Raw genomic sequence first — 14538 nt, forward strand, 5'->3', positions numbered from 1 at the left:
AAGAACAACAATAAACAATCATAAACCTTTGTAAAAATTCACTAATATCAATGCACTGCTAAATTCACTAATAAACAAGGTAAATGTAGACACTGACCTTTGATATGGCAACATTCCAAATTCGATACGCACTCATGCTCTGTTGCAGCAGTTGATCCTTTATTTCCTGCCATTTTGCCTGTGCTGGCTTCACTTCTTGTAGCTTCCCTTTCCCTAGCTTCTTGACAGGACGGAGCTCACAGACAACATCATTACCACTTGACTTGCCCAAAATGCACTGCTTGAGATGAGGGCTGAGTTCTCCTATGGACTGACACAACCGTGCCATAAAAAGGATGGTGTTGAGATTGCAATCATTGGGAGAGTAAGGGCAGCTTTGCAGTCGCTCGTCTGCCATTTTAAGCTCTGCTCTCACACAGTTCAGAATGTACTGCACACAAGCAATGCACTCTGTCTGCAGCATCTCTTCCACCTTCGCCGTGTCCGCGTATCGATCAAATGCAGAATTCTGTAGCTGTGGGGTTGAATAGTCATTGACGTTGTCTTTTAAGGTGGAAGCAGCTGGTGGAAGGTACATCACTAAATCATCCAGTTTAAGTTTTAATTTGGAATCAAGTGCTGAACAGAAACTTTGAACACAAAGTGTAAGAGCCTGAGTCTTCATGGAGAGTCCACTCTTAACAAAGTGACTACGATTTGTTACACTGACCCAAGCAGTGTCTGGTAAAAGATCATTATTGCTCTCTGACCAAAGATATGCAGCAACGTTGTATTCAAACTCAACAGGTTTATTAAGGGCAGTGCTAGTGTTTTTGGCCCGAAGCTCCTGTAGTGCTGAAATCAAGAGCTGTTTGGAACTGTGCGAGATAGACTCTACACCTTCTTTTGTCAGTGCCTAGAAAGAAGAAAAACATTCATGTATCTTGTAGACCATAATTTCCCAATTTCCCAAAATGTTCTTCCTGTCGAATTCCCTGATCACATTTTCAATTGTAAGAAATATTATTTTTGATTTCTGGTCTGACTGGGAACAATAATCCAGATAAATACAATGGCTTTTAACAAAGAAAACATCCCTCTTTACAAAGGCATAAGGTAAGTAAGTGAGCATTGTCTAAAATCTCAACCACAACTGATGAGTTTTATAAACCGGGGAGAAGTTATGAAGAGATAGATTTTGCAGAGGATTCCAGATCATGGGATTTAGAAGTAAATGGCTCAACCTTCATTTTGAGATAGAAGTATTTTAAAGAGTAGTGTGCAAGAAACTGACATCATGGAGGCAGCAGTGCAACAGACTTTCAACACAGGGAAAGGTGACAGAGACAGGAAGCAGGGGCATGGACATGCCAACACAGAGAAAATATGATTAGAAGTGAATTTTTGGTAGAGATACTAATGGTTTGAGTTTTTAGATGAGCTTTATTTGTCATGTGTACATCAAAGCAGACAGTGAAATGCATTGTTTATGTCAATGATCAACACAGTTCAGTATGTGCTGGGAGCAGACAACAAATGCCACCATTTTTCCGGCACCAACTTACTAACCCTAACCCTTGCATCTTTGGAATGTGAGAGGAAACACAAGCTGTCACAAGGGAACATACAAACTCCTAACAGACAGTGGCAGAAATTGAATCCTGATCACCGACTGCTGGTGCTGTGAAGTGTTGCACTGACTGCTACGCAGGCATGCCATATGCAAGGTTAGATGGGAATATGCTTAAATTGTTGCATCCAGGGATTTAGAGATAGATGGACTGTAGCAGAAGCCAGTGTTAAAACTAAGATAGACAGCGTACAAGATAGGAAGCTCAGCTTGACATCCAAAATGTCACCAAGATAATGGAGTGATTTTGCCTAGGCAAAAGTTGATGGCCCACTCTTGTGCCAGTCTATTCCGTAACTTCAGAATAGTTGTAGAATGTTATCTGTTTAAGCAATATCCTGTGTCTTTTTAAGTGTACAGAACAAAATTCATTTGATTTTTCAAACACGAAAAATTATTATAAGCATTAGTTCTCCAAGTTTGAGTTATTAAAACCCACTCAGCTACTTAAGAAACCATAATGGGAGCAGTTTATTCCTTTGTAGGTCACAGATAAAGAGATTTAACCACACTTAAAGATAGGGTATTAGTATTCTAGACAATGGCAAAGAGGAAAGGGTAAACTCAAAGGTTTTAGGAATGATTGACAGCAGATTGTCATTCAGTTTGAAAGTAGATGTAACAAAATTTAAATCAGGAAACATTGGTGGTATTCTACCTGTAATCTGTCAAGGAAGAGCTGCTGAAGGAAATCTTCCCAGAAGGAGAAAGGCTTCTCCAAGAGTCGGTAGCAAACAGTTTCCCAGTTCTGATATATTGATTCACTAGTAAGGAGTTCCCACACGGCATCTCGAATTCCAGCAAGACCCTTCAGACTTTTCACATAGATCAGCAGATTCCCAATTCCCATTTTTATGTCATCCTTACACCTTTAATAAAAGTGAAAAATCAAATCATATTTTAAAATCTTAATTGTATTAAAATTTTCTACACAGAAGGTAAGCACTTAATTTCCATTAAATTTAACCACTTCCTCCCAATTTACACCATTTTTGCCTTGTGTCCTGAGCCTAAATATTAAATTACTATACAAATATTCATTCTATTTTACCCCTATGGCTATCATGACAGATTGAGGCCATGACTACATGCAATGTTCCCTTTAATTTGTGCTCAAAACCTTGTACTGTGCAATTTTTTTTGCCCAGTGATGACAATATGTGCGCACTGAAAAATTTCTTCAATAAAAACAGTATAAATAAGCCAGTTCTAAAATCTGCAAACAAATCATCGCAAACTCCATGTTGTAAACACCTTCCATATCAGAAACCGGAAAATGAAATGATTGTGTACGATCGTGAAGTACACTTAACATGCCAACGAGGTGATAACAGTTTGTAAGTTCCTCTGTGTGCTAGTAGCAAAAGATGTGTGCATGCACACCCTAGAGGGAAGATTGACCATGAGTGGCTCTTTGGAGAAAATTTCTGATAAAAAAATATAAATGTACACTTAAAAGATACCATTCATGTATAGTGCAAATTTATTACTAACAAGTAAAAGGTCCGATGCTACCTTGGGCCATCATACAGGCAAACAATTAGGTTATTATTGCTATAAAATAGTAAAAATGTGCAAAAGTAACGGTTTATCGTGTATATTTTCATGTCACAAGCTACTCATCCATTGTGGATGACACAGGTAATAGAGATGCTGTCTTACAGATTCAATGGTGCAGTCTGTCTGGAGTTTGCACTCTACGTGTTTTCTTTGGTACTCAGGAAAGAGAAAAAAAAATCACACAGACTGGTCCACCATCTGGCCTCAGTAAACTGCCCATGTTTAAACAAGTGATAAAGTTAGGAGAGGGTAGTTAAATGGGAACGTGGGGAAAATAGCTGACAATCAGTGAAGAATGGAACTCTCCTGTGATCTGGTATAGATGAGATAAGCTGAAATTCCTTTCTTCTGCATCATGAGGAAACAGAGTCTCATGGTCAAAGATGACTTATTTCCTCTCTGTTTCTGTAGGTACTAAAATCACCACAGGCATTATGGGAACTGCAGATTCCTCCAAAGATGGGGCAGACCTTGTGGGAAGCTTATGAGGTCTATGTCTTTCACCACTTACACAGGGAACTGATACACTCTCAATCCATGGATTCAAGGCTCTCAATGGCATTCCAACAGAGAGCAATGGATTCATAGCAGTTAGGGGCTATGCTGCATTTCTTCAAGGGAAACTTTCCACTGTTTGCAAAGTAATTTTCAATGAGAAAACTGGAATAATGTGTCTGCTTTAGAGATGACAACAAAACAGGGATGATGAACATTCTCCCATCTACATCAACAGTGCTAGGGTTGAGAGCTTCAAATTCCTAGGTGTGAACATCACCAATAGTCTGTCCTGATCCAACGAAATCGATGTCATGGCATGAAAGCCCACCAATGCTTTTACTTGCTCAAGAAGCTCAGAAATTTGGTATGTTCCCATCAACTCCTACCAATTAATACCAGAGAAGGCATTCCATCCGGATCCATAAAGACTTGGTAAGGCAACTGCTCTGCATGTGACCACAAGAAACTGTACAGAGTTGTAGACACAGTTCAGAACATCCCTTCTATGGATTCTGTCAATATTTCTCACTGCCTCAATAAACCAGTCAGCATGACAAAAGACCCACTCAACCTGGACATTTGCTCTTCTCCCCTCACCCATCAGGCAGAAGATACAAAAGCCTGAAAGCATGTACCACCAGGCTCAAGGGCAGCTTTTATCCCACTGTTATCAGACTCTCGAATGGACCTCATGTACAAGATGGACCTGGCCTCAATCTTCTTTGTTATGATCTTGCACTTTATTGTTTACTTGCACTGCACTTTCTCAGTAGTTTTTACACTTCATTCTTTTATCTTATTTTAGGTCAAGTCAGCAGTGAAACTGTCGCTCTTTTGTATTGCACATCACATCTGAAACTGAACGTCAGTCCTGCCCTTCCCCTTCCCACTACAATTACTGTCATATTCCAAGTGCTGATTCAACACTCTGTCATAAAAGAATATTCACTCCACCCAAGAAAAAGCTTCTTAAATTCATATACAGATCGTCTATCTCGAATCCAGCAATCACTAATCCGGTTCCACCACTGGTTCAGATATGATTTTTGCCAGTCTCATTTCAAATTTTCCGCATCACCACGCCAACCCGTCGCCCCTGTTTTGCTGGTGCCATTAGCAGAATAAGCCTTTGGCATGGTCTTTAAACGAAGCAAATCATTCCTCTGTGCTATTCTGCATTTATTCTTATAACCAGTGCCTATCTAGCCCTAGTCATGTCTTCATTGAATAAAGAAAGTGCTCTTCGTTGTGTAAAGCACGAACACCATATGTTATCTTTACAAGATAAGGTGGAAGTTCTGAGAAAACTTGACAGTACTGTGTCTGTGAAAAGCAAATACGACTTGTGTAATACTGGGACTTCCAGCTTATAATAAGAAACAGAAAGAAAAGTTACAGCGAATCCAAAACAAAATAACAGATGTGCATAAGGAAAACAATGAAAGATGGGAGGTATTCACAACTAGATAAAGTTCTCAAAGTGGTTTAAACTCTGCATCAGCAAAGGTGTAGAATTGTCAGGAGAGATGGTGAAGGAACAACTGAAATTATTTCATGATGTAATAGGACTGGATTATGAGTGTGATTGCAGTGAAGGGTGGCTTCAGTGATTTAAATGGCGACATGGCGTAAAATTTCATCCAGAGCTTTCAAAGGTATGAAGCAGTTTACCATGCCAACAAAAAAGGATGGATTACAACCGACATTACATTGGAATGGTTTGAACATTACTTTGTTCCAGAAGCGAGAGCTCACTGACTCTATTGGTCTGGACAAAAATTGTAAGACAATGTTGATTTTAGGTAAGAGCTCTGCACATCCAAAAGCAGAACTCTTGATACTGTTTACAGGGCACTTTAAAGGTATGGTGAGATGATCATCACGAGGGTTAGAGATGTTTATTTAATCTTAACCTAATCATCTGTGATTCGGCAAAATCGCTAATCCAGCTCTGCACAGGTCCCAGTCATTCTGGATATGTGGTGGTCAGCCTAAACCAATTTAGAATTGCCTTGAAAAATTAAACATTGCTGGAGGCCGAAAATAAACAAAGACAGGCATAATGAGTTATGTGCATATTTTGAGGAAGGAAGTAGTTAGTTAAAGTAAAGAGTGCAGTAGAGATAGGTGTATGGTCTCACCCTTTACGATAAAGAAATATTGACAGGCCATCTAAGAGCAATTTATTTTAATTCTAACCATTTATAATCTTCACAGGGTTCAACAAAACACAACTAAAACCCACTTTCTTACATGCTGATCCATTGCTGAAGAGTGTCTCTCAAATAATCATGGCTTATCGGATGAGCAAGTGTCCTCAGAGACGGCTGAAAATTCACAATGGAAGGTGGCAAATACTTGAACCAACTCTCAGATTTCACTTCTTCCTTTAACATAGTGATTCCTTTCTCTACACAGATTAATCAAAGATATGTTTAGTTGCCTATGCTCAGAAAGAAAATGCAATAATTTTACATTGGCCTTAAAAAAAAAGGTGATTTTTTTTTAAATGACAGAAAATGATGATATAAACCACATTCTTTACAAATATAGTATTTTCAACATGACACCAAAATCTGATGCTGTCATTAAGTAGTGTATCATTCCTCAACATTGCCTGAGGAACCACATCCACATACTACTTCTGGCTTGCGTGCAAACCCATGCAGGTATGCTCACCTATTTGTACTGGGATTCCTTTTGTTCTCAGCCAAGTACACCATCAGACTACAAGACAGTGGAGCAAAATTAGGCATTTTGGCCCATTGAGTCTGCTCCACCATGCCATCATGGCTGATTTATTATCTCTCTCAACCTCATTCTCCTGCTTTCTCCCTGTAACTTTTACCACCCTTACTAATCAAGAACTTATCAACCTCCACCTAAAATATACCTAATGACTTGGCCACCACAGCTGCCTGTGGCAATTAATTCCACAGATTCACCAACCCCGGCTAAAAAAATTTCCTCCTCAACCCTGTTGTCAAAGTAAGTTCTATTCTGAGACTGTGCTCCCTTGTCCTAGACTCCCCCACAATAGGTGCACCCTCTACATGTCCATCTCGGCCTTTCAATATACAGTAGATTTGAGGCATCCCCTCATTCCTCCAAACTCCAACGAGTACAGGCCCAGGGCATTCATGTTAACCCTTTCTTTTCAGGAATCATTCTCATGAACCTCCACTGGATCTCCTCTCCAATGCCAGCACATCCTTTCTTAGCTAAGGGGCCCAAAACTGCTCAACAAGTAATCAGCCTTTGAGAAAATCCAGGGACAGAAAAAAATGCTGCACAAACGTTTTTTTTTGCAACAAATCTTTAGATGGTTACTAAAAGCAATCAAGGATATTTTTCCCTTTCTCAATGGTCTACATCAACCAAGGTCAACTAATATAACCACAGACATGGAAAACCCCTGCAATAACTCGGTCTGATGCTGTATGGCATAGATAGTACTCCCAAATAAGCACTTTGAGGAAAGTGACATTAAAATAAGCTTTCTACATTACTTTAAAAAGTCAATAGTATGAGACCCGACAAACTGAGATTAGACACCATATCTCGTTTCAAGTTATTTTCGATAGCCCAATAATCTAGACTTAGAAGGAAACAAAAGTATAAAATCTCCTTTCAACCATAATACATGTCTGAAGACAGTTGTAACTGAACCTGAGAGGCTTGTGCATACCTGTTGGGGACCCACTTGTGATGGATTCCAAGGTAGTAAAGAGAAGGCCGGAGGTTAGTGTGGAATCTTGTGCTTTTCCTTGACTTGGGGTATAAAACAGAGCTTGAGCCTGATACATTGTGGTGGCTAGCAGTTCAACCAACGAACACACCTGTGCCTTGATACCAGCTCCTACAAAAAAAGCAATATTAAAGCTCAAAATGTGATATAGCCTTCGATTCCTTGAAACTGTCATTAAAAAAAGTAAAACAGAACTCTCAGTCCAATGGCATCATTCCCTGCCATAATAACCAGCACTTTTCATCCATCCAAAGACTAGATTTAAACAGAAATGGGATCAATATTTGTGCTCACCGTGGTGGGGTTGGTTCAGTAACTGCTGTATTGCTGATTTCCTAGCTAAAAGAAAATCAGTGAGGGCCTGGCGTGGCGAACTGTCTTCCAGCAGGATAATGGAACAGAGAGCCTCTGCGATTGCCTGGTCTGATACAGCACGGCCCTTAAGAAGTGCTTTACTTTCCTGCAAAATGGATGATCTACAAAAACAGCACACATGGGTAAGAAACAATATTCTTTCCATTCAAATGAAAATAAAACTTTATTTCATGTAATTAACTCAAAAACTTCCAAAAAAATAAACTTCCCATTTTTAAATGAAATGAAAAGTAGTGAATGACTAATCTCTAACAAGTGCCACATATAAAGTTTGAATGCAGTACTCATTGCTGACCATATATTAAAAATGAAGCAACACACACAAAATGCTGGAGGAACTCAGCAGGTCAGGCAGCATCCATTGAGCGAAATAAGCAGCTGACATTTCGGGCCTGATCCTTTATCAGGACACAAATGAAGTTTTCATATTGCATCAAGTTATTACTAACAGTCATGCTTGCCATTCCTTTTCTTTTCCTCTGGGTATAGTCTGACATGTTATACTAGAACCAAATTAGCAATATATTTAAGCCCTAGTATCTTACACCACCAGGCTGGGATCATTCAAACATTGGTGATACCACATTTTGCTGCCATCCAAAATAACTTGTTTCTTTGTCTATTAAGGTGGACAAATGAAGGAACATCAGCTCTGTCTTACCACAAACTCTGCATGACCTGCTGGATTTTTCCAGTGCTTTCAACCTTCTGTGTATTTTACCATGTTAGCTCAGTTCTTCTCATCAGCTCATTAAGTCTAGCCTCCTACCTCCTTTCCATTAAAAATACAGATTCAGAAGCTTAACTTACTGAATGCTATGGAGATTTATCCATTTTAACTCTTCACATCAGACATTCCCTCTATTCTACACATTGCTCCCACCATCCCAAACTGCAGCATCTTCATCGCTACGAGGTCGAGAACTGTCGTGGCAGATTGTGCATTTACTTCCCACAAGGATAGCATTCTCTCTTCAATTAAAACTGTTTAACTCCCACCAGAAACTATGTTTGAGACATGGATAGAAACAACAATGCAAATCAGTGATCCATTGAAGAAAGAGCCCAATTTTCATTTCAATCCATAACTGGACGTATTAAGCTTAATACAAGGCCAGCAAGGGGAGCTTGCTCAATGTGTAAAAGAGACCACAAAAACAAATGCAAGCCTCCCAGTTCCAAACAAAACCAATTCTCAGAGTCCATGAATTCATATCTATTTAATGCGAATGAAATTAGCTGGCTGGTGGTGTAGTGGCATCAGCACCGGACTTTGAGGGAAACAGACCTGAGTTTGAATCCCGCCAGCTTCTTGCTCGCTTTCTGTCCATGCTGGATTAAGCATCAAGCTAGCAACTTGGCCTCGTAAAAAAACGGTCAAATGCTACAGAAACAGCAAAAATCCGCCTGATGCGCCACAAGGAACTGCAGTGCTAATGAAAATCAAGCAATCTCCTCTGAGCCAATTACAGCACCAACACAATAGTTCTGGTCAAAGAACAGTGAGGCTGTCTACAAGAAGGGTCAGAGCCGTCTCTATTTCCTGAGGAGACTGAGGTCCCTTAACATCTGTCGGACGATACTGAGGATGTTCTACGAGTCTGTGGTGGCCAGTGCAATCATGTTTGCTGTTGTTTGCTGGGGCAGCAGGCTGAGGGTAACAGACACCAACAGAATCAACAAACTCATTCATAAGGCCAGTGATGTTGTGGGGATGGAACTGGACTCTCTGACAGTGGTGTCTGAAAAGAGGATGCATGCCATCTTGGACAATGTCTCCCATCCACTACATAACGTACTGGGTGGGCACAGGAGTACATTCAGCCAGTGACTCATTCCACCGAGATGCAACACAGAGCGTCATAGGAAGTCATTCCTGCCTGTGGCCGTCAAACTTTACAACTCCTCCCTTGGAGGGTCAGACACCCTGAGCCAATAGGCTGGTCCTGGACTTAATTCCTGGCATAATTTACATATTACTATTTAATTATTTATGGTTCTATTACTATTTATTATTTATGGTGCAACTGTAACGAAAACCAATTTCCCTCGGGATCAATAAAGTATGACTACAACTATGTTACCAACATGTAAAGGCTTCTTCCTTTTCTATTTGTCACACTAAACCAACAGCTCCTCCTCAGTAGGTACATACTTTACTGATCCCAAATGAAATTAGCATCATAGTAGCATAAGTGCACAGGTATACAAGAGTTATAAGAAAGAATTTAAAAAGTTACCTATTCATGCATTGACTCAATATTCAAATATGTTTTTAAATCTGTGCTCCACGCAACTCTATGAGGATGCTTCAATTATACTGTTTTAACAAAATCAAGAATGGATGTTTATTCATTAAAGCCCAAACTTCTTCCCCTATTCTGACTTTTTTTGTCATTCTACTCAAGGTAAGAATTCAGAACTGAATAAAAAACATCTCAAAATGATCACAATTTCACAATGACATTAAAATACTTGTAGTGAATGATAATCTCAAAATTCATGCATGCCAAATTAGAATTGGTCATTTTGTCCGAGGTGAAACATGACTGATGAATGACAAGGTAAAGAAAAATTGTTTTTACACACGACCAGCTCACCTGAAATGGCCTGCTGCTGCGACCTGTCGTACAAGGATGGGGAATCGTCCCAGGACAGGACTGTAATGGGAACCTGAGGAGTCCAATTGGAGAATGCTATGAATGTGGCGGCAGAGCAAGTACATCTGAGTAGCATAGAGATAATGTGACGATTCTAAGGCACTCCAAATCTTCTCTGGCATATTCAGAAGAAGTTTAATCTGCACTGCCATGCTGTAGAACTTCTCCTGGGACTGTTGCTGAACCTGAAGCAGAAATTAAGAAAAAAGAAAAAAATCAGTATCTGCATAGCACGTCTTTAGTACACCCGAACAATTTGAAAATCAAGTTTCTAGCATTAAGATAAACACGAAATGCTGGAAGAACTCAGTAGTCAGGCAGCATCTATGAAGAGGAAGGCATGCACTCAACGATTCAGGAATAGCTTCTTCCCCTCTGCCATCAGCTGTCTAAATGGACACTGATCCCATGAGCACGACCTCACTACTTTTTTAAAATTCTTTTTGCACTACTTACAATATTTAACTTAACTTTTTAAATATATACTTTACTGTAATTTACAGTTTTTATTATATATTGCAATGTACTGCTGCCGCATAACAAATTTCACAACATATGCCAGTGAATGAACAGTCAACATTTCAGGTTGAGACTTGGGCCCAAAGCATCGACAGTCTAATTCCCCTCCACAGATGCTGCCTGACCAGAATTCCTATAGCATTTTCTGTGTTACTCTGGATTTCCAGCATCTGCAGAATGTCCTGAAGGATCTCGGTCCCAAATGTCAATTGCTTATTCACTTCCATAGATGCTGCAAGACCTGTTGAGTTCCTCCAGCATTTTGCATGTGCTGCTTTGCATTTCCAGCATCTGCAGACTTACTCATGTTTATAAACTGCAGAATAACTTGTGTTTCACATTAAGATGGCCTATATTAAACACTGCAAAGATCAACTCATCTGCTGCATATCTCAAACACTTTCTGCTTTAAATTCAATCTTTGTTTGGCTCTACCTACTTTACTGGTGGCCAGAGAATCCATCTTTTATCCTCAAATGCTTGTTAATCTGTATCAGTTTTGTCCCAAATAGGGAAGCTTCTCCAATTTAATACTGCAAAACCGATGTCACTCTGTTAAAACTGCTTTAAGATATGAACTTTGGCTATCAAATTCACTGCTCCCTTGTCTGAAGGGCAATGCAATTTTAACAAATATTGATGATTTTCCACAAATTAACACATTAAATACAATATCAACGCAAGATGCAGCCAGCCTCATAGTTGTTGACACACTACAACTCCTTCCTTCGAACTGCAGTAGCATTTATTGTTACTCTTAGCTCTGAACTCTACATCAGTCTGTTGCAAACTTCCTATCCTATATTCTCTATCAGATTACCTAAGTTCCCTACCTCACCAAGCCCTGCACCAAACTCATGCTACTTACTTCCTAAGTCCTTAATTATGACCCTTATACACCCTTCCTTGTTACATGTGTCTTCAGACAATACGGATTCACAGTTATGCGAGGGACCTATTTCTACCAACGTCTCCTTATATGCGTCCAAAACTCACAGTTATGCGAGGAGCACTGCTTTCCTGCCAATACAAGTCAGGTGTGTGCGCCTCAAAATCTCACTCCCACCAGTCTCGCATTGGTTTTAGCAAGCTGTGGATGTGTGATCTTGCGCTCTTAAACTTTTGTTGGTTTTACCTACGGCGTAGTGATTTTGTGCTTGAAATATTTAACTATGTCTCCTAAGCGTCCGATATCATGTCCTGGGCCATCAGCCGAGTGGCACAGAACTGCTTTAACACTTGTTACATATCTCGAAATCTTGTGTTTTTTTTTGTGTGAGAATGATGTAATGGTCTTTTGGAGATCACCTGATGTAGTTTTCCTGCTGATGTGAGGTCACATGATAACATGCGCACCACGGGTATATAAGGGAAGACCTCAGATGACGCAGTTAGTTTTTTAGTTTTCCAGCTAGAACGTTAGTGTGAATCTGTTTCTGTTGCGTATTTGTTTTTATGACGCGGTTTCATTTTTAAAATGGAGTGTTACGTTCTGTTGCAAGGTACAATAGTGCCGGACTAGAAATTTTTGCTAGATGTGTTGATGTACCTTATTCCAGCAGTAGTACGGGAGAGTGAAGACTTTATCGAAGTACAGAACCCAAAGAATTGAGAGAAGTCGGTATCGTTCGGCAGTTTAACAAAGGATCGACCTTATTGAGTCTTCGTTGAAGTAGTGACCTGCATCGAAGATAACTCTTGCCAAAAGAGCAAAGAATTCATGCAAGGTGCTCTCTAGAATTTAAGGTCAGTTGTTTTAAAGTGTTTATTTCCTGCATCGTGAATCCTTTGGACAGAACCAACAGGAAAGTCGCGTCTATGAAGAAATCCTTCTCCAGAGAAGTCTCTCCCAATTGAACGTATAAACCTGTTGGACTTTCGAATTTACCATTTTAAGAACTATTTCTGATTTTACCGTTTTAAGAACTGTTTTCGCATTTAATGCTTTAAGAACCAGTGCCAAGTGACGATTTGTTGAACGGCTGCATAGTGGTTACCTTCTGGTGAAGGTTCTCGTTTGTTTTTTTATTGTTTATCTGTGTTTAATAAATGTTTGGTTGTTTTTATATAACCTGTCTCGATTGATGATTTTTGACACAAAATAATCTGCAGATGCCGGGATCAAAGCAACACTCACAGCACGCTGGAGGAACTCAGCAGGTCGGGCAGCATCAGTGGAAACAATGAGTCGACGTTTTGGGCCAGAACCCTTTGTCAGGACTGAAGGGAAGGATCTGAAGAATGCTTGTAGGTTCAGTTGAAAAACCAGTAATTTGAAAGACAAAGGGGTGGGGGAGGAGAAGCAGGGACGTCACAGGCAGGAAAACAATGGATAGTAGAAGGAGGAAGCGGAATCATGAGGGAGGTGAGGGCAGAGTGAAATAGGGATAGAGGAAGGGAGGGGGAGGGAATTACCGGAAGTTGGAGAATTCTATATTCATACCAGTATGAACATACCCCCTCCTTCTTTCTTCAGTCGTGACGAAGGGTTCCGGCCCAAAACGTCCACACATCGTTTCCACTGATGCTGCCCGACCTGCTGAGTTCCTCCAGCGTGCCGTGAGTGTTGCTCTGATACTCATTTTTGTCGGTTACGTAACACACTTGAAAAAATGTTGGAAATTATAAACAGCATGGCATCAGCTGAAGGTAACACAGCTCTGGGACGCTACTGCCAGGAACAGAATCTTGCCTTTAAAGTTCTTTTGTTGCTTGACAATGCGCTAGCCCATACTAAACACTTGGACAGCATTCATCCTAACATAACAGTGCATTTCCTGCCGCCTAACACAACATCGCTGATTCAACCACTCGACCAAGGTGTGATCCACATTCAAGGCTTACATATTTTTTTATATGGCGAACTCTCTCTCAGATGCTGCAAGCAACAGACGATTTTGAAAATCCCGGGAGTTTACCAACGGTGAGGGAATGGTGGAAGTCAGAACACTTGGCACAAATGGCGATGGACATGGACCCAAGTTTAGAACGGAGTCAGCATTTCAGTCCTTCCCTGCCGTCAACACTTCTTCCCTGCAAGGAAATTTATGCTGAAACATAAAATGCTGCCAAGCAAACAACCCTCGCATCTTTCTTCAAATCAGTGTCATCTCCTGCTGCTAGCAGTTCTAGGAGTTCTGTGAGTCTTCCTTCACCCCTTGCTGTGCTTGATATGATCCTGACGACCACAACCATCCACCTTATCTATGTAAAGCTGCCCAACACCACAACAACCACTCATCTCCCAGAGCGAACACACCTGCCACTGTTGGTGAGTACTGTACACCCTCAGATGTTAACTTTCTATGATTTATTACGTTGAATATTACCTTAAATTGATGAAATATAATACGAATGTTGCCTTGCGGGACTGCTGTTGTGTCGTATTGGTATGAAAATGTGAATAAATTACAGATAAAACATATTTAGGAAGTCCTCTGGAATGCATCCCTATTTTCTGCATTTAAATAATTATTCACATTATGCAATTTCACATTATGCGTCGACTGCGAGGAACATATTCCCCGCGTATAACGAGGATAGGGTGTATTCAGTCTCCACTGTTTCAA

General features: G+C 40.2%; 1 protein-coding gene across 3 annotated transcripts in view; it reads right to left on the reverse strand.

Annotated features, from left to right (window-relative positions):
• cog1 (component of oligomeric golgi complex 1) overlaps positions 1 to 14538 on the reverse strand; it is a 44165-nt gene that overhangs the window by 26520 nt on the left and 3107 nt on the right. For all 3 annotated transcript variants that reach the window (XM_072242151.1, XM_072242153.1, XM_072242154.1), the window contains exons 2-7: positions 10391 to 10635; positions 7710 to 7891; positions 7356 to 7526; positions 5921 to 6077; positions 2268 to 2478; positions 98 to 895 (exon numbers count right to left, since the gene is read on the reverse strand). In XM_072242151.1, the coding sequence (XP_072098252.1) occupies positions 98 to 895; positions 2268 to 2478; positions 5921 to 6077; positions 7356 to 7526; positions 7710 to 7891; positions 10391 to 10635 (1764 nt within the window). The remainder of the gene's footprint in view (positions 1 to 97; positions 896 to 2267; positions 2479 to 5920; positions 6078 to 7355; positions 7527 to 7709; positions 7892 to 10390; positions 10636 to 14538) is intronic.

This window comes from Mobula birostris, chromosome 24 (genome assembly GCF_030028105.1).
Source record: "Mobula birostris isolate sMobBir1 chromosome 24, sMobBir1.hap1, whole genome shotgun sequence".
Lineage (NCBI taxonomy): Eukaryota > Metazoa > Chordata > Chondrichthyes > Myliobatiformes > Myliobatidae > Mobula > Mobula birostris.